The sequence below is a fragment of the Urocitellus parryii genome, chromosome 12 (assembly GCF_045843805.1).
Source record: "Urocitellus parryii isolate mUroPar1 chromosome 12, mUroPar1.hap1, whole genome shotgun sequence".
In the NCBI taxonomy this organism is placed as follows: domain Eukaryota; kingdom Metazoa; phylum Chordata; class Mammalia; order Rodentia; family Sciuridae; genus Urocitellus; species Urocitellus parryii.
This window is the reverse complement of record NC_135542.1, coordinates 9,145,893-9,166,216: the sequence shown is the minus strand read 5'-3', so window position 1 is coordinate 9,166,216 and position 20,324 is coordinate 9,145,893. Positions and strand designations below refer to the sequence as shown.

Below are 20,324 nucleotides of genomic sequence, written 5' to 3'. Positions count from 1 at the left end.
TTTATGTATTCTCTTTCTCCACCAAGCAATAGTTCTGGTTCCCACAGCCACCTCAAGATTTTCCTCTTTCACTTTCAGTGATCTTCATGTTTGTTTAAATCCTTTAATCCTTACGCTAGTTCAATGGAGGGAAGGAGAAAACCCTTCTGTAAACTCTAGGTGGGAAGATGGTTTGGAATTTTTGTAATCAAGTGAGACAAATCCAAGCATAAAATTCCTTTTGAACGCTATCTTTATAAATGCATCTTTCTTTCACTGCTATTTAATTTTTAAGTGCAATTGACATGTCACAAACTTGAAAGTTTTCCAAACTATAAATAAGGTAAAGAAGAGTTTGTATTTGCAACTCTGTAACTTCCTGTCATCTAAAGCCTAAAAGCAAGATTATGTGACTTACAATAAAGTTAATCAGAATAAAATCTTTTGCCAGAGACAGTGTGTGAAATGATTAAATGCTGAGTTTCTGGGTCTAAGTTACACTTTATCCCATGGTCCAGTGATCACTGTATGAAGCTCAGCTTCTAATGGGCTGGGCCAGTACTATCTGAAATGACATCATACCATCTATTTAGAAGAAGCCTTCAATCGGCACCATATTTTCCCTTACAGTCTCAAGCACTCTTTTTCTTGGAATATAATGCTTGCCCTTTGATGCAGTAACATATGCTCTGGACGAGTGGAATAGGAGGCTAATGACAGTCAAGTCAATTTTAGGGTTACTTCTACTGGGAGAGCTCTGCTTTGTTTCATTGTCCTGAACCTGCCTTCTCCACCACAAAGTGCAGGAACACAAAAGGACACAAGCAACTTGAGGCCGGAGACAATATCTTATTCATCTTCACATTCTCAATGTCCTGGGCACTCTGGGAACCTTCAGCATTTCTGAAAAGATACAAAAGACAGAAGACAGAGACAAAGACGGAGCCAGTGTTGTAAAAATAACCCTCCGAGCTCTTTGTTCGTCGGTAATGTGTAAAATAAACTTTGATAGCACAGTACACATTTGGGAAGCATTGAGTCACTTTATGGCATACAGCATTGCACATTTAGCTTTGGAATGGTAGCATTAGTGACCTTTCATCCTTTAGTTTTCTAAGATAATGCAATGTGATAAAATTATAAGCTGTGCAACAGAAAAATCCAGGGGGTGGCAGTATTGTTAGACATACTTGCTAAGCTGTGAAATGGGTCTTCTGGATTTACAGTTGACTTGAAGTTTTTGCTTTAAAAGAATAACTCTAGGGGCTGGGGATGTGGCTCAAGCGGTAGCGTGCTTGCCTGGCATGCGTGCGGCCCGGGTTCGATCCTCAGCACCACATACCAACAAAGATGTTGTGTCTGCCGAGAACTAAAAAATAAATATTAAAAATTTAAAAAATAAAAAAGAAAAAAAAATAAAAGAATAACTCTAATCTGGGCATGGTGGTATACCATGCTGGGATTACAGAATCCTAACAAATTGGGAGACTGAGACTAGAGAATTGCAAATTTGAGGCCAGCCTTAGCAACTTAGCCAGGCCCTATCATAGCTTAGTGGTAGAATATTCCTGGGTTCAATCTCCCCCGCCCTCCCCCCCACACATAGATAACTCCATCCCTCATCAATTGTAATGTCATTTTCTACCTCATAATATAAAAGTAAAAGCACTCCAGATTTCATTACAGAGCATCTTACCCACTCCTCACCATCTTACCTGATCCAAAATTAAGGGAGTTCCATTTTGAGTAAAAAGTTTCAACCGGACTAATCATCAAATAATCATTTTGAACAAAAATATTTTGGAACACTGGAGTTTGATCCAAAGCAGGCAGACATTGAAGGGAAGCGAAATCTTAGAATAAGAGAATGGTCCTGTTTTTATGGCTATAGCAGGTCCCAGTGAAACAGCTAAAACTCTTGTTAGCAAATCTTTAGCCTCACAGGCTTGAGGAATCAGAGGCCAGAGTTTGGGATAAAGAGCTCCTGGAGTATGAAAGAAAAGTCCTGGAAAAAAAAGAGCCCCAAGTTCTCTGAACCATCTACAAATTTCTGGTTATAGGCCAGACACCAAACAGCCCTGCCAAGCGAACATACTTATTGGGTGGGACTTTAGGATTGGTGATGTGCAGAGCTCAGGTGACTCTCTTCCTGCTGTGAAATGATAGACATAAAAACCCATCACTTCTCTGAAAGTTTCCCTAAAGGCATACAACTGATAGAGAAACATGAATTCAGGGAAATCTTCTACTCTTAGCAAGCAGTGACAGTCCACAGCATTGGGGCCACACCTGGCCCTAACCCATTCCCACTCCCCAGCCTCATGTGACCAGCTCTGTGTGAGTGCAGCCAAGAAGGTAATGGCTCCCTCTGCCCCAGGAGAGACAGGCTGAGAATCCTGGGGTTCGAAACGCCCTGGTCCATTCTGCTCATAATAGAGGTTCCATATTGGAAGGAGCAATCTGAAAGACCAAAGCTATCAATCCACTCACTGAGAAGGGACATAACTGCAAAGCCCAGGGTGGAAGGGAACAGGGTGGGGGTTGGGTTGTGATAAAGAGGTAGGCTCTGCTGAGGCTGGTTTCAAACTTGCAATCCTTGGTCTCAGCCTCCTGAGCCTAGGATTATAGGTGTGTACCACCACACCTAGCTTAGCTCAGCAGCTCTGCCTGAGGAGACTGATATTTGGTACCAAGCTCTGAGAAATCTGCCTAAGGGGATTGTCAAAAGCAATACAGATTTGCTGGCCCAATTAAGTAGGGGTTGATAACTCTTTGATAGTTGTGGGAAATGTGGCAAAATGAAAGACCATCCTAAACTTTTAATTATGGGTTGCCAACCTATAACAGAACATTTCTAACATTTCAGAAGGTTCCTTTGTGTTCCTTCCAAAAAGGTAACTACTAGTCTCACTTCTGTCACCATAGTTCAGTTTTGCCCATTTTGTGCACTTTTTTTTGGCATATGTTCTATAATTAAAAAAAAAAAAAAAAACTTTACAAACTGTATTGCTTTACAGCCTATCAGAATTTGCTCTTTATTTCAGCATTTTAAAAGTAATTGTGACCCAGTGTCTCTACACTTAATGCTCCTTTAAGTTTAATATTTTTCATCAAATTTGAGAATGTTTTCAGCCATGAAATTCTTAAAAATATTTTTTCTCGTCCATTTTTCTCTCCTGGCAGTTCCATTTTGCCTATGTTGGTATGTTTAATGTTGTATCACATTTCTCTGAGGTTCTGTTCACTAGTCTTTGTTCTTTCTTCTCTGTTAGATTTCATCATCTGTTGTCTTCACATTTTTTTTTTTCCTTCTCCCAATTCATATCTACTCTTGAGCACAACTAGTGCATTTTTCATTTCAATTGGTGTACTTTCAATTCCAGAATCCTATTTGATTCTTTTTTGTACTTTGTTATTTTGTTTGGTAATTATCACACCTCCGATTCTTCAAACATAGAACTAAAGGATTAGTTCTTTTAATACATACGTTAATGTTTGGCCAGTGTTTGGTGAGAGGTTCTACTTATTAAGCACTTTGAGTCAGTAAGACTTCTGCCTTTGCTGATGGATCCATGTGAGAATCAAAGGTGCTTTCAAGTCCACTCTGCATCCCACTCTGGTTGCTTCTTAGGTGCAGCACAGTTTATGCACAATCTTTTGGACCCTTTCAGGGGTCTCTATGAGCTAAATCCTGCCCACTACCTGTTTTCTTAAAAAAAAAAAAAAAAAAAATTGTATTGCCATACAGCCATGCCTTTTCATCTATGTACTGGGGGTGTGTGAATACATCAAACATATGTATTTTCACCAAGCTGTATAAGTTAATTTTTATTGGGGTATAAGTTAATTTTTTAACTTATACCCCAATAAAATAAATCAAAATATGTATGTTGTGCTTTTTTAGTTTCCTGTACTGGGCAGTCATTTTAAAGCTTACCTTTTTTTCTCTATACACAGCGAGTAAACGTGTTTGATCTTCCTTGATCTTCTCTTGATTACTCTCCCATATATGAAAACTTCATGAATATGTCTCTACTGCATGTTTCTGCAGCAGGTCACACTGGATACACTGCCTCCTTGCATGCTTAATTTTGAATTGTGTTAATCATTGCCTTCCCCCTCACCTCACCTCCCCCATCCCATGGGACTAAGAATGGAACCCAGGGCCTTATTTATATAAGCGCTCCACCACTAAACGACATCACCACCCCTGTTAAATTTTATTTTGAGACAGTCTTGCTAAGTTGCCCAGGCTGGCTTCAAATTTGCAATCCTCCTGCCTCGGCCTCCTGTGTAGCTGATTACAGGTGTATGCCACCATAGCCAGCTAATCTCTGCCTTCTTAAGATTCTCCATGGGTGTCTACTGAGACTTAGAATGAGGATGTCTTCCTGCAGTGGTGATTTTTTTATTGCCTGTGCTAGCGTCTTAGACTGATGAGGGGACTGGAACTACTCCCAAGACACATCCTGAGACACTTTTACCATTCTTAGTGATGGAAATTTTTGGCTCAGATTCTATGATAGCCTGCTTTCAAACCACCTCATCTTTCTGCTTTCCTTTTTTATTCTCTTGCTACTTTCCTGTTTTTTCTTCTTCCACTTTCTTTTCATCCCTCCCTCATAGGTTTTGTTCTAATTCACTCATCCTATGTGGTACTGTCCTTTGAAGTCATACCTAGCAGGTTCTGTCTTGGAGGGCTGAACTTTCATTTCTGTCTCCCTTATAGTTTGGACAAAGAATCAAAGAAAATGGCCTACTTTGTGTTCTGGCTTTCTCTTAGGTTTTGCCTATAAGATCTTTGGTACTTTTATGATTTAAATATATACATATTTTTTTTTCTAGTATAATTGTTCCTTACATTTAAGAAGTCAGAGCAAGGCTTTTACTCTGTTTAACATATGAAAAACTTAACTATAAACATTGTACTAGTTACTTCCTGTTACACATTCTACAATTTTAAGATTTACATTGATTTTTCTCAATCTCAGCTTCTTAAACTATAATTTAAATCTAAATGATATTGTACAATAAGTTATATACTTAAAGTTAGATACTGTAAAGTTCTTAAGAGCTAGTCTAACTTCAACCAAAACTATGAGAATCCAGTCATTGAAAAGCTGAAGAAACACTTTAATCATCACTCCACATGGACTGTGACCATGGAAAGAAGCTCAGTACATGTGTCTGCTGTGTTGTCATGTGCCCTGGAACTACACTAGTTACTAATCTCTCAACACTGTCCCATAGTGAAAGCTTCACCTCTGCAAAAGAACTCAATGTTATTAGTAGAGCATAATCTTAAAGATAGCACTGAAATCCCTGTCATCACACAGACAGAGCCCAGGCTATATGCTGAACACATCATTGACTTGCCATAGCTAGACCCAATTCAAAATGTCAGCACAGGGCTGCCCTTGAGAAACAGGCCCAGAAAAATTCCCTAACTCCCTTGGAAAAAAAATTTTTTTTTTGGGGGGGGCTGAGGATGTGGCTCAAGTGGTAGCGCGCTCGCCTGGCATGCGTGTGCCCCGGGTTCGATCTTCAGCACCACATACAAAGATGTTGTGTCCACCGAAAACTAAAAAATAAATAATAAAAAATTTTCTCTTTAAAAAAAAAAAAATTTTTTTTTTAAATTAACTATACCAAAGCAGAATAAAAATGGCATTAACTGGGTTGGGGTTGTGGCTCAGCAGTGGAGTGCTCGCCTAGCACGTGCAAGGCGCTGGGTTCAATCCTGAGCACCACATAAAAATCACTCAATAAATAAAGATATTGTGTCCAATTACAACTAAAAAATATTTTAAAATGGTATTAACTGATATATCAATTAATCACATTGCTTTACAAATTTAAAATATGCAAAATGTGTAATCCTCCATTATCTCTAGTGACGCTCATTCAGACTTGAGGACACTTTTCATTGTTTGCTTGGCTATTAAATGACAAACTTAAGGGTCTTAGGGATAAGCATAAGGTAAATCCTATAAGAAAGAAATAAGAAACAGAGTGAAGCCCAACTGCTTGACAAAGGAGGAAATGAAGTCCCAAAAGAATAAAGCTTACTCAACTGCAGAGAGGCCAACATGTTAGAAACCAGGTTTGATTCCTAGTCACTGTGCTCTAAAACATGAATTATTTTCTACAAAGATCATTATGATGCAAATTCTATCTCCGAATACACATGCAATCTTCTTAAACACTGAGAAGGAAATGTCCAGATAATGTACATTCCTAAATGTGCATAAACTATGAAAAGCAAACTTTTAGTTTAAAAAATACTAGATAATAATGGAATTTACAAAATAAAAAAAAAAAAGTGACTTCATTCCTGACATCTATAGGCCATAGTCTATAAAAGCATTTAAACAACTAGACACATATGAATAAAATTTATCTCCCAGGTTACAGGAATCTTCTACAAGAAAAATCCATTAGTTTTGTTTTTGGTTGGTTTCTCCAGGCTTTAAGGAATTAAAGAACACATACAAAATATATTTAAAAATATAACTAAAACACTATTTCATATTGCAGAGACTGCTGATATTTTAATTATTAAATGTTCTTTGGATTTCTTCTCAAATGATTGTTTGGACTGAAATCAATTGGAACTGATAAAAACATGATCCTTGAGAACAGGGACCCTGTCTTATTTACTGAAACACTTTATCTGGAGCCTGAACAGAGAAGACATTATTGTTGAATGGATGTTTGTCCAGGAATTTTTTTTAAGAAACTGGAGAAAAGTTAATTTAGATTTGTCTTTTTAATTAAAATGTTAAAACTGCAAACTCTCTTTTAAATAATATAACTTTTTAACCCTGGAAATGAGAGATATATCTGAGACTGGAAGCAAAAGGAATTATATATAATTATGATCTAACTGATAAAATTTTCTCAACTATTTTAGGCTAGCAACTCTTTAGCTGCTAAAATGTATACTGGAATTGAACAGTTAAGTCAATGGATGGTGGTTGGTGAGAGTCATCTTCCTCACTGTTGGAGTGGGAGACCTAGACATCAATATGAACTTATATTTGACTTACTATAGCCAGACAGGGCTAGAGTTTGGATCTGGACTGTTCCCAAAAAGCCTATGTATTAAAGGTTTTGACCCCCAGCAAGGTGCTATTAAGAGATGGTGGAACCTTAAAGAGATGCCTAGTAGGAGATTCTAGGTCATTGGAGGCATGCCTTCAAAGGGGACTATGGAACACTAGTCTCTTTGCTTCCTCCATGAGGTAAGCAGTTTCACCACATACTCTTGCCAAGATGTGCTGCTCTGCCACAAGCCCCAAAGTAACAGGGCCAACTATTGCTGTCAGTTGAGAAAGCCTAGAAGCAATGGTACCCCAATAGCAATGAGAACATCTAGTGCCCAGAACTTGGTTTTTAACCAAAGATGAACCAAGTCTCCTTAGAGAAGTGGCTGATCCTAAGACTTGGGCAAAAAGTAAACAAAATGAACCTACTACACTCTACAGTGCCAAAAAGTAAGGATGTGCTCAAAAGAAAACATTGAGGCAAAGGGAGCAGGAGCTAACTTGAAAGAGCTTTTAATGGCCAATGCTAGAACAATTTGAGGGGGCAAAAAGCATTAAATAAACAAATGTATAAAGTTAGTTTCCATGAGTCCATACATAATCAAATATACTTGATACTTGAACAAAACACAGCTTAACTCCCTACTCCTTAAGTGATGTCCTCTCAAAGAGCTCAATAAGAAAAAGGAGAACAGGAAAGTCTTAGTGGAGAAACCTGATGAACACTACTTAAACTTGAAAACATTATGTTTCTGGTATGTAGCCTCAAAATAATGTGATGAAAACAGCACTTCACCTCCGTGTTTTCACCCCAAACCCACAGTCCCAATTTAATCATTAGAAGAACATAGACAAATCCCAGTTGAGGGACATGAGAAACTACCTGACCAGTATTCCTCAAAACTGTCAAGGTCAACAAAAGCAACAAAAGTCTGAGGAATTGTCACAGCCAAGAGGAGTCTAAGGGTACTTGATGACTAAGTGGTATTATGGGGAGAATCCTGAACAGAAATTGGATACTAGGTAAAAACTAAGGAAATAGTTTAGAGTATAGAGTTTAGTTGATTTTAATTCCTTTTGACAAATAATCCATACTATGTTAATATAAAAACTGGGTTTGAGATATAGAAAAACTCCTAGGAATTTTATTATTAAAAAAGTTAAAGAATTATAAAGCAAGGCAGCATGGACATAATAGAAGTTATAGGTGTAGTGTTTTTATATTTTTAAAAAATATTGTCTTCTATGACTGGTAGAGTATTTTACAGTTTCTTAAAGGTTTAACTATGAGTCAAACAAATATCAATGTTTTAGTTCAAACTACCACAAAGATAAAAAAAAAAAAAACTTCACAGGAGGAAAAAAGATTTTTATTTGCTTATTAGGCTCATTAGACTTACTTTTTAAAAATGAAACTGAATAGTTTAGTTAAATCTGAGCTGTTAACAGCTGCCAATTGCTCTTAGACTTAAATTCAAAGTACTCACCATGGATGGTCATGGATGGTCATCTAAGTGTCTACATAATGTGGCTTCCACCTGACTTCTCCAACTTCAGTTAATACCATCCTTCCCTGTTTTCACTGACTTGGGCCACACCAGTCTTTCTGTTTCGAAAAATCTATTCAGGGCTTCCACATCTTGTCTGGTCTGGTGTCTGTCACCTACTCACTGAGCAGCAAATTACCCTCAACACTTAACTGGCTTAATCTTCGTTTTAGTTACCCCTGATTCCGTGAATCATCAGAGACTGATCTCACCTGGACAGTGATGCAGCCAGTCAACTTGCAGCTAGACTGGAGACTGGTGACTAGTGGTCACATGTCTGGTGGTTAGTGCTGGCTGTTGGCTGGGCCACATATTTCCAGTTGGGCAAGCCTGGGCTTTTTCACCTAGTTGCAGCAGGGGTCCAAATGTGAAAGTATGAGTACTCATTTGACCAAAGAGAGTTATGGCCTGTCCATACACAAGTGGTAGGAAATAGACTCCACCTTTGAAAGGAGGAATGGAACAAAGCAGGATATGCAACCATCTAAAACTGACCACGTGAATGATGCTTTTCCTGGAAGTTTCCATAGCTGTCCCTCAGCCATTCTCCCCTTAATGTGTCTTCTCCTCCAAGAAACCTTTTCTAACCACAATATTCACAGCAGCTCCTCACCCTACCTTCCTTAACCCTCACCATTTCATGGCCCTGTTTTATTATTTTCTTTCCATCATTACAATTATCCATTATTTCACTGTTCACTTGTTTGCTTTCTCCATGAGAATAGAAACTTAATCTGCCTTGTTCACTGCTAATATCTTGAACAGTAGGCCCTTAAAATACGTAGGCAATTCACATTTTTATTTTTTATTCTAAAAGATAATCAAATTATTAAAAATTATAAGAGTATAGCACTTTAGTTAGTAAACTGCACTTAATAATCTAAATGGATTTTGTTTCTTCAGTCCATACAAAAGAATGAAAGATCTACTTTTTAAGACCCAAAACAGAAAATTACCTGAGATTTTTCCAAGTTTCTTTAGAGCTTTAGTCTTCATATATAACAACACTGATACCAGTTTAAAAGTCAGTGGTTTTCATTTTTTAGGTCACCACAACACAATCTCTTACTTGAATCTCTGGTTTGCCCCATTTTGATAGGAAAACTTATTACATGGGAAGGTTTGGGAACTTCTTTCTCTTTCAGGGCATAGTGGCAATCAACACATCAGTCTCTATAGCACCATGATATCCCCCAAAACCTGACTACTCTAAGCTTCCACTTAGAGAAGGTTATACAATAAAAAAACAACACTTTCCATTTAGTTTACTCAAATGAAGATGAGTCACTATTTTTTCATTTTATTTTTTATGAATGACAGATCTACTCAAGATAGTTTTACTCAGTTTATTTAAATAATAAGGCTACTTAAAAGACTTTTTACATACAAAAATGTACATAACAAGGTCAAACTTTTCTGTACTGAATTACAAAACTTGCACAAGCATTTAATAAAAGAGCACACTTAAAAACATTTTGACCATTTGGTAGCCTCTAAAAATTACTGAAGTTCCACAGTAGTAAATAGAGGAAGCTCTTACATACATATATGATTTACTCTACTGGCAGTTTTACTTAATGTAAGTTTTTTAAAAGTCATTGCTATTGAATGAGTCTCTAGATCAGTTTTAGAATTCTCTCTCAAAACTTAAGTCAATCAAAATATTATTTCAAATAAAAATTTCAATTCTGAAGAATTTTAACACTAGCAAATATAGCCTCATAGTAGTAGTAGCAAACCAACTTTCCAAGGCGCCTGGTAGCTGTCTAGATTAATAAGGCTAGTTTGGAAAACTGTAGTGCCTTTACAACCACTAGGAAGCAAGTTAGTGCCCTGGAGCTGCAGGGTCTCGAGACTGCAGAATTCACATGCAGTCTATGATCCCTTAAGTGCAAAAGGACTGGGGTCAGCCTATCTTTGCCCCTTAGTGAACAGGTAGGGCTAAGCAATATGACTTGCAAAATAAGCCTAAAGCTTAGGATCTCAGAAAGGACATGAATGGAAGAAAGAAACCATTTGGGACAGAAGAGCAGAAGAAAACAGGGAACAAAATGAGAGAGGGGGAAAAAAACAGCAAGGCCCACCTGCTGATGGCAGAAGTGGTGCCTCTTACCATACCTCTCAAGGCACCCATTGACTCCAATGCCATTAGTTTGCCTAACCCAACAATAAAATCTGGCTTTGTTGGAATACAGAATCAAAAGCAACACTATCAACCCACCATAGCAAGTAAAAATTATTCTAAAGTTGTACACCATTCAAATCAAGTCCTCCTAAACTGTTAAGCAAACCAAAATATCACTTCAAAATTAGACTCCCAGTGCTGCTGGCTCCTGATTCCCAGCATTCGGCAAGCTTCGTTATGTGGAGAAAGTCATTTTGAGACAAGCTCTATCCATATACCTTCAGATGGCACAGCGCTCTAAGATGGTGGGAGTATGTAATACATAGGGCATGGTTTAGCACTTCACCTTTCAAACTCAAAATAGCTCAATAATATGCTGCTATATGAGCACTGATTCTGAATGTTCATAATATAAACTTCAATTTGAAGCAACAATGTTACACAGTTCAGCTGTTATTACCAACCTACTCTGTAAGTTAAATATACAAATTAAAAATTAATTTCACTGAGTAACTAAAAAAAAGTTCCCACTGACTTAAAATCGTCAAATGGCTAACTCTCTTAACTAAGAGAGAAATACAGGTGGAGGCAGAGGGGACAACTGAATAGAAAATATAATTTGTCATTCTACCCTAAAATCTGTACTTTAAATCTCCCTTAATATATATTTACGCATAGGATCACAGTTCCCAATAATATATATATATGTATGTATATGTATATATCAGCCCTGCAGATAATAATATATTCAAAAATTTACTGTAACATCAACAATTTATGCCACACTTAGTACATATCAATTTTGTCTTACACGTACAGATTTGCAGTCTGGAGTAAAGGCAGAATGGTTAAAACTATAGAATTAAAGTCTTAGTACAGTACTTACCTGCAAGGCTGAATTAGTTTTTTTGTAAGGCTATTTAATAGCTGAACTAAAATGCTTGGTTTAACAAATCAAGAGTAATGAGGCTCCTCTAAAAGCATATTGAAAAAGGTAAACCCCAATTTGAAGATCAATCATACAAGGAAAAAAAGCGCAAAGTAACCTTTGCTCTTGGTTAGAAATATATAGCAAAAAAGTAGACACCTGAATCCATGAACATGACATAAACCTATTTTCTCACTGTCTTTCATTACACAATTGGAGTGATACTACTCAAACAAAAATTAAAACAAAAAACAACAACAAAAGAAACTTGTAGATTCTGCATGGGACAGCCATATTATACTACATGCAGCCCATCCAGCTAGGAGCCCATTTTTCCTGTGCTGCACTCTACAGTGAATTCTGCCGTCAATAGCCCCTACACTGCCTACTCCAGAGCACACTGATCCCCCCCCACCCTTATTGCCTTACTTTCTGGACTCTCCTAAGTTCTAGAATTTTATGCCCCTCCCTATTCTCTAAACATTTTCCCATCAAGTACCACCTCTAACATGATTATTCAGCCTACAGATTTTTAAATGAACTTAATTTTAAAAAGATTAAGCTCCCAGGAGGAAGTAATGGCTGAACTCACAGAGTGAGATCATTGACTGATTATGAAAAGAGTAGGCAGGACTGTTGCATGATAAGAACATTCTAAGGGATGGACCGACCAGTCAGCTTATAATCAATCAATTCTATTATGCTTCAAGGGAAGAAGCAATAGCAAGTACTGACTTCCCTTTTGATTTTTATGGGAAGAAGCAATGTAACAACTGAAGAACAGCTATTTTATTTGTATATATGAAATAGTTTCCAACAGTACCACCAAGATTCTTTTCTTAGTGAATCCTTGAGGACAAGTGTGGTAATATTTACTAAAATACTGTAATGAATTGTTATATGCTTCAGCTTGGGAAAAGAAATTAATAAAAATGATAAATCAATATATGAATTAAAAAAAATCCTCAAATGTCCCCAAAGACTCTTAAAGAGACTAATGAGAACAATTTTTAAAAGTCATTAGATGCTTTGTGCCAGATTTGCAGCTAATAATCTGACCAGGGTCAACATAAATGACACATATTAAGCCATTATTTTAAAAAAGAAATTCTTTCATAATCAGGATATGAAAGACAAATTTTAAAAAGGAAGGAAGGGATAAAAGGTGAGAAAGAATGACTATTTTTTTTAACCTGTTTTGAACCTCTTAGGAAAATTCCACAATAATCAGGATTTTTGTAAATAGTGTCAATATATGTGAACTTGTTTGAAAAACTACAATTACAGTTATATTTACATTTTTGGAAACTTCCCTTCACGGCCATGTAACATGTTGTATCTTCCTCTTCGTTTCTGGGGGCTTCAGGTTATTCTAAAAAGACATGAACAGAAACCAATTGATACCTACAGAAATGTCTCAGAACAGCTAAAGAAACACTAAAGCACCAAGGGTTATTAAGGTACTAATGGAAGGTCGCTGCTGCCATCTGGTGGGAATGTAGCTCAAGACATTAGGAAAAAATAGGTCTCCAAGACTATGGTTTTCCAATGTTTGCACATCAGAATAACCAAGAGCACTTAAAAATATGCCTAAGCATGATCCTTATCTCAAAACCAATGAATCCATCAAGGTAGAGATGAGGCTCTCACTTCTTTCATTTTTTTGGTAGCTCCTTAGGTGATCCCAACAAGGCAGAGCTGAGAACCACTGACAGCTAGTCCAGACCCACTTCCTCCTTGCCTAGTCAATGTCCTCCCCAACTTCAGAGTTCAAAAGCAGTGGGAAACATGAATAATTCAAGAAAACATTTATCATTTAAAGCTACCTCATACCTCTGAAAGAGGAAAATTCCTTTGGATAAGAGCCTGGGGAAAAAAAATCCTCAAGGCTCACTCCTTACTGCACGATTTACTCTTCCAATTCTCACCCCACACCCTCCTCCTCTCCCACAAATGTGGGTAAATAAGTAAGGAAGCAGCTTGGTGTCCTAAGCATGGGCCTTGGGATCAAGCAGACCTGGGGTCAAATTGCAGTTTGCCCACTTTCTAACTCTGGAACCCTGGACAAGTTTATTTAAATTCTCTAAACTTCTGTATCCTTGACTGTGAAAAGGGGATAACAACAGTGCTTACTTCACGGGATTGCTGACAAGATTCAATGAATAAGTAAATGCTGGTTAAGTAACTTTCTTTTTCCAGGGTCTATATTTCAGAATATCTAAACTATTCTTGAGTTTCAATCCCTCTGACATTAGAAGATGATAATAAAGCCAAAGTATACTACAGGAATAATAGCTATAAAACTGCTAGGTGTTTAAAAGATAAAATCACTTTTCTGAGGAGTCTAAGGAAAGACAATGAGAGCACACATGACAGATTCTCCCAAACTTCCTAACTGTCCAAAGTTAGATACACTTGAGGGGTAGGGAAAACCATTAGGAATTATAAAGAGATTCTTATGTGATTTCAAGGTAAGTACAAACAGACCTGAGGTCAGGGTCCAAATGCTATTTAACAAATATATTACCCTGGATAAATTACTTAGCATTCTGAGCTTTACTAATAAAGGAGTACTCTCTCCTTTTAGTTCCAAGATAGTGAAAAAACTGATGAGAAAAATCTAGAAAAAGTGCCTAATGCTCTCCATATATACCTTTTAAACAAATAAATTGAAGGAACCTTTAAAAATACTAGATTTAAAAATAAGGCATATAATAATAACTTTAAAAAATAACAATGGATTTTAAAACTCCCGGGTTCCAACATATAAGTGATGAGATAGGAAAATAGGACAGGAGATAAAGGGTTCAAGAGGATCAAGCAGCATCAGTGGGCTAGTAAGGCTATAAAGGAACTGCTCAGGCTTTGGTCACACCCCTTACTGACACAGAAACCACCCCATACTTACTGCAGCCTCTGTTTCTTCTTTAGGAGCAGCTCGCTTTAACTTCACAGGAGTAGTTCCAACAGGGGACAAAGGTGGTGACTTCATAGTGCCTGAAGGACTTTTTCTATGCATTAAGTCATGGTTCTGCTTAGTGTCATTATTATTGTGTTCCGATTTATCGTTCGTAGGCAAATTGGAAGACAAAATTAGGGGTGAAACACTTGAAGAGGAATTTGATAATTTTCGAAAGGCATTACGATCATTGTCTCCATTCTCTGTCTTTCTTACTTTTATGCTTGTACTTGTTGAGCTTCCATCAAATACAATGAGAGGCCTTTTCCTTAACCCATCTACAGTGCTACTCCTGAAATCAAAGAGAAGCGCTTTTGAAAAATACTATGTGGGATGGCAAACCAGTTCACTGGAATTCAAAGTTAAAAATAAATAAATAAATAACCAACAAGACTACTGATAAGACAAATGTATGTGGGACTACTGGAAATGAAATTTTGTATTCACTCTAAAAAATAATTTTATAGTGCTCTGTTTTAAAGCATTAAGTATTTCAAGAAATTCAGTTAGATTTAACAAATACAAAAGATGCAGCTATTTTTAAAACAACAATTAAACATCTAACACTAGCCCTTAAAACAGAATTTCCAAACAAATTACTGACAAAGTTATATTGACCACATAACTGCAATGCTATTATTTCAAAAGCTATATGAAGACTACCACAATGGCACCCCACAAACAATGAAGAACATTCTTATTCCTATTACTAAGCCTGTAGGGCCACAGTAATATTTGTACAATTTTAATCATAAGCTTTGGCAAGAGTCTTCATGTTTTGCTTTTCAAAATCTAATTTATATTTTATTTTATTAAACATTTTTTTAGTTGTCAGTAGACCTTTATTTTATTTTATGTGGTGCTGAGAATCAAACCCAGGGCCTCACACATGCTAGGCAAGTGCTCTACTGCTGAGCCACAACCCCAGCCCTCTAATTTACATTTTAATAGTAAAGGTAAATGCACTTATTTAACTCACATTATATAGCAGATTTATTTAATAAAAAAAAAACCTTAAATATGTTAAAAGAAATTGAGCAGTGAGTTACCAGCAAAACTCTTTAACTTCCCCAAAGTGCTATTCAAGGATCCACAACATGAGTGCCATCTTGGGAGCTTATAAGAAACACAGAATCCAGGGACTCACACTGAACTACTGAATAAGTCTTAAAATCAGTATTTTAATGAGATTCCTAGGTAAATGGCCACTCACCAATCCTTAGGTCACCATTCAGTTTCATTTTGTAGATGATGGAAAAATAAGTTCAGTGTTTGCTCAATGCCATTATAGAAAAGAAAGAGAGGGAGAGCAGGATTCATCAGCATTGGGACATTCAACCTAAGATTCAAGGGGCACACTGAAGCTGGAGAAGCTTGGCACCAGGGAGCTAGTTCTAGCTGTGCGTGACCTTAGGATGCCATAGTACTTCTCTGTATCTCTGTCAAGGGCCACGTGTATGCTGCTTGACATTGCAAGATCTCTCTTAGAGCTTTCCAATTTCAATGCTTACTGAGTCAAGAATGACTATAAATTTTTAAGATAGAGCCAAAGATCATTTCCAAAATGACACTGCAGGATTATCATGTGTTGCTTTGAAGGGAAGTGTAACCAATGTTTACTAGGACAATGTGCCTGTAAGAGCTGATGAAGCAGAAAATACTGTCTGAATATCAAGTAAAAAAAGAAAAAAGCAAATTAAAAGGTATATGCCATGTAACCCATAGCTGGCAGAAGCTAACACTAGTGCAACTTGTACTTAATGTAATCATCAAGCTAACACGATGCTTAATCTGAACTAGTTCCTGATCAAAGTTGAGACTGTATGTACATTTATTTATGTATTTATTTACAATTAGGTAGAGGAGATTGAACTCAAGGCCTTGCACATTGAGTTGCACATTGAGTCAGGCCACTGAGCTACACCCCAAGTCCTTACATGCAGTTATTTTTCAAAATGACTATGAGCATATGTGTCCTTAAAGTATTCTCATGCTTGGGGAATAATCTCAATCATGAGTTTTTCTTGGCAATCAGATTAAAACCACTAATCAACTCAGAACTACATATTCCTTCTCACCCCAGCCCTCCTACTCTGTCATCTCCCACTGCATCACCCATGACAATAATATAACAATAACACCCACTGGTGATAACACAGTCACAGGGGAAGATCATTTGGGGATCTTAGAACACTTTGTTCACACTAAGTAGCCACTGATGTTGGTCACTCAAATGTAATTTTCTTTAAAAGGGGGAAAGTCATTGGCTTGTGAATTTCATAATTTTTTTTTCCTGAAATTTAAAAATCTTAAACAATGTACCAGAAATGAGATGGCATTCTTTGCTTCTACACTGTTCAAAGACCTTAGGATATTACTTGACTGGTCTTTTTTGCTCAAAATTTAGAAATCCTGTTGGTTCTACCTTCTAAATACATTCAGATCCTAGCCTACCCAATCACTACCTTAGTTAAAGCTACTGCCATTGTTAAAATTACAGTGCAGATTCCTATTTGGCAACTTCTACCCCTATAACTGCTCCATCTTAAATCACTTTATAGTACAGGAGCCAGAGTGGTCTGGTTAAAATGTCACTTGATAGGGTTATCCCTGTCACTGGCTCAAAATCCTATAGTGGTTTCTCATCTCTGAGTAAAGTCAAGTCTTATAAGTTTTCCATAATTTGACAATCTTCCCCGTCGTCCCTAATACACCTCTTGCCTCCTACTCTCTCTGCTCCAGGCTTATGGACACTTTGCTGCTCCTGGACACATTTCCAATGCAGGGTCTTATATTCTGCTGGAATGCTAGCTTGCTCCGTACTTCCTACTGAAATGTCATTTTGCCAAAATTACAATTCCTCTTCCTGTTTTACCTTTCTCTTAGGATGTGTCACTATGTAACATACCACACACTAAACTTTTATTATTATGTTTCTCCCAATTGATACGTGGGTAGGGAATTTTATGTTTTACTCACTGCCACAAAGCACAGTGCCTGGTGTTCAATGAATTGTTGTTATTCAATATTTATTTATTTATTGAAATAGATTTTTTTTAAAAAACTTCAAGTTTACCTGAGGTAAAACCAAAATTGTTTAGGTATATAAGATAAAACGAAAACCAGAACCACTAAAAAAGTACCTTTTTGGCTCATTTTTTATCTCATGTTGTTCTCTTTTCTTTTCCATCATTTTCCCCCATCTATTCTTTGGCAATTCCCTCTGAGGCAACGGTATGGCATGCTGAACATAAAGATCAGTAAGATTGTCTTTGTTTACTCTTATGTCATTTTCAACAGTTATGTTCTTCTGTGGAAAAGGAAACAAAAGTAATTTCAAAACATCTTTCATTTTAATAAGTAACTTACTAATATAGCAAAACATTATTTCTTAAATAACAAATTACAAAACCATTTTCAGAATGACATACTAACTGCAAAGTCCCATAAGTTTCTTCTAGAGGTGATACTATTGATAGGTTAAGCCCTGGAAATATTAGGTTCAGCCTTATCTGAAAAACAATGGTCACATGTCCACAGTGTGACATGGACTGCTGCCCACAACTCCAGCCAAAACTCCAGGCATCAAGATCATTTCCAGAACATCATCTTAATCTATAAAAGGGACTGAAAATGAGGGACTTCCTGGGAGAAACAGACAAAAGAAAGCTAATGATTTCTACATTTCTGTCAATAAACTAACCTGAATGTTATTATTATGATCTTCAGATGGGTGAGATGGAGGCCCCTCACCCTGTTATTTTTCACATTTCTCTGTTGTAGTGTTTTTGTTGTTGTTCTGAAGATTGAACTCAGGGCCTAGCACATGTTACTCAGTCCCTGTAGTACTTCTTTAATTGAGGTTAACTACGAAGACTTAATATAGCAGTGCAGAAGGAAACTACATTCCCCTCACTGATGACAGTAGCCGTATATCAAGTAGCTTACAGTCAATGCTCAACCATCCCTATCTAAATAACCTCATTCTCCCTCACTTTTCAATTTGTCCTTGACATCAAGGAAAACATACAGCATAAGCAAAGGAATAGTTATGAAGGCAATTTCGATTTAAGAAGGAAAAATGAGAATGAAAATAAGATAATTAGTTCTTCAACTGCAATTCAGAAAGGCTGGAAAACATCTGTTTTGTAAAACCTGACAAAACAAGTCAATATGGTATAATGAACTTAATTTTTTTAAAAAATTAAAAGCATAATTTTACTTCTTTCCCTTGTATAGTGACCTACTGCAATTTTAACTCTGCATTCGCTTAGAAGTGGGGGAAAGTCTGGTGATTCTCTTGGACAACATGTCCAGGGGCTTTATAGGCTTTGGGAAACACTGGATATGGACAATGATTCTCAAAGTGCAGTCCTTGGACGGGAAGGAAGAAAGAATGCAAAATTTCAGGCCACATCTCAAACCTAATGAAAGTGAAACTGAATGGAGCTCAGCAATGTGTGTATTAAACCTTTGGATGATTCTGATGTACTTAGAAGTTTGAAAACCACAGGTAAAAGGTCATTTCACCCCAAAATGTGTTTACCAGGAGAACTTGAGGCAACTAGACAAAATTAGGAGACTAAGGAAAATCCATGTGGAAAACAACAAAAAACCACATAAATCTCTAAGGAAACTTTCAGTAATCCTCACTTCAAATAAATCGAGTCACTTTTTAAAATTTTTTCTTTCCGCCTATCAGAAGCCACAGCAGCCCAAAACGAGTCAAGTACTGCAGGGAGACCCGGGAGTCTTGAATTCTCCTGCCAACTGTACTGCTTACAGAGAGTGGGACCTTAAATAACCACTTCATCTCTTGGGGACTATTTCAGCCTTCTGAAACGAGATGAGACGGTGTGCAAAAGGACGATTTCTCGGATGCTTTCCAGTTCCGAGATTTCACCCTCCGCGTCTCTTCGCTTTCGCTCAGGCCGCGGGGTACCTGCGACTCCTCCCTCCGAGCCTTTGTGGCTCCTGACAGATAAGTTCTATTTCTTAGGAACTCCTGATACTCTAGAGCCGTCTTTTTTTCCGGATGGGGGCGAGGGAAGACCTGTCTGGTCTGTGTGCACTGAGAGTGGCCCAAACCCCACCGGAGGAGCGACCGCTGCGGGAAGGCCCGCCGTCACCGGGGTTGCTTGGGGCCAGCTCAGCCGCGAGCCTCTCCCGGGCAGGCCCACCCACCCGCCCGTCCTCCGCCCCGCGCGGCCGACCTGCTCCAAGGTAAGGAGGAGGAACTCCTGGGATAATAGCTCCGGGTGCAGCAGCAGCTCCGAGTCCGTGCAGCTGCGACCGCCCACATCCCCCGCCATCGTCGTCGCCAGGAGACCCCTGGCCGGCTACCCACAAGGCTCCGCGAGAGAAGCGTCCCGGAAGTGACGTGTAGGGGCGGAGACTTGCGCGTGTCGTCACTCTGACTGCGTCGGGAGCCCGCCACTACCTACGCTGACAGGTAGGGTGTGGGGCCTGGCGCCTCCCGGCAGAAGCTCCCGGGAAACCGGGCAAAGAAAGGGATGCCAGACCCAGAAACAAATGGCACGTCGAGTCTTGCAGGAAGCTGGGGGGAAGCGAAGTTCACCGAGCCGGACACGATTGGTTGCGCCTCCCGTGACGTCCGGTGGCAGAGGCTAAAGGGATTCTCAAGGAATCAGGCCGAGAGGGCAAATACACCGTGCCCCAAGTACGACACGTCCGAAGTTGTGTTTTTTTCCTTTTTTTTTTTTTAATTCAACTTGTCATT

The 20,324-nt window shown here is 38.0% G+C and overlaps 1 protein-coding gene across 4 annotated transcripts; it reads right to left on the bottom strand.

Moving 5' to 3' along the window:
* Positions 1–13: 13 nt before the first annotated feature.
* On the bottom strand, positions 14–19,943 carry C12H2orf49 (chromosome 12 C2orf49 homolog). 4 transcript variants are annotated; one of them, XM_026411338.2, is made up of 5 exons: positions 19,798–19,943; positions 17,728–17,894; positions 14,534–14,876; positions 12,923–12,997; positions 14–882 (listed from the first exon to the last, which is right to left on the bottom strand). In XM_026411338.2, exons 1-4 carry the CDS (start codon positions 19,894–19,896, stop codon positions 12,941–12,943), a joined length of 666 nt encoding a protein of 221 aa, XP_026267123.2. In that variant the 5' UTR covers positions 19,897–19,943; the 3' UTR covers positions 14–882; positions 12,923–12,940. The 4 variants fall into 4 exon arrangements, with proteins under 4 accessions (XP_026267123.2, XP_026267124.2, XP_026267121.2 ...); XM_026411339.2 differs by lacking the exon at positions 14–882 and adding an exon at positions 1,234–1,348; XM_026411337.2 differs by lacking the exon at positions 14–882 and adding an exon at positions 9,909–10,994.
* Between the last annotated feature and the right edge of the window lie 381 nt (positions 19,944–20,324).

What these genes read in the sequence shown, in the direction of transcription:
- C12H2orf49 (XM_026411338.2), bottom strand. Translation starts at nt 19,896, where the DNA reads ATGGCGGGGGATGTGGGCGGTCGCAGCTGCACGGACTCGGAGCTGCTG. An exon ending in TCCTCCTTACCTTGGAGCAG is followed by an intron (nt 17,895 to 19,797) that starts GTCGGCCGCGCG and finishes CCTTTTCCACAG; the next exon opens with AAGAACATAACTGTTGAAAA. An exon ending in AAGAAGAAACAGAGGCTGCA is followed by an intron (nt 12,998 to 14,533) that starts GTAAGTATGGGG and finishes ATGTCTTTTTAG; the next exon opens with AATAACCTGAAGCCCCCAGA.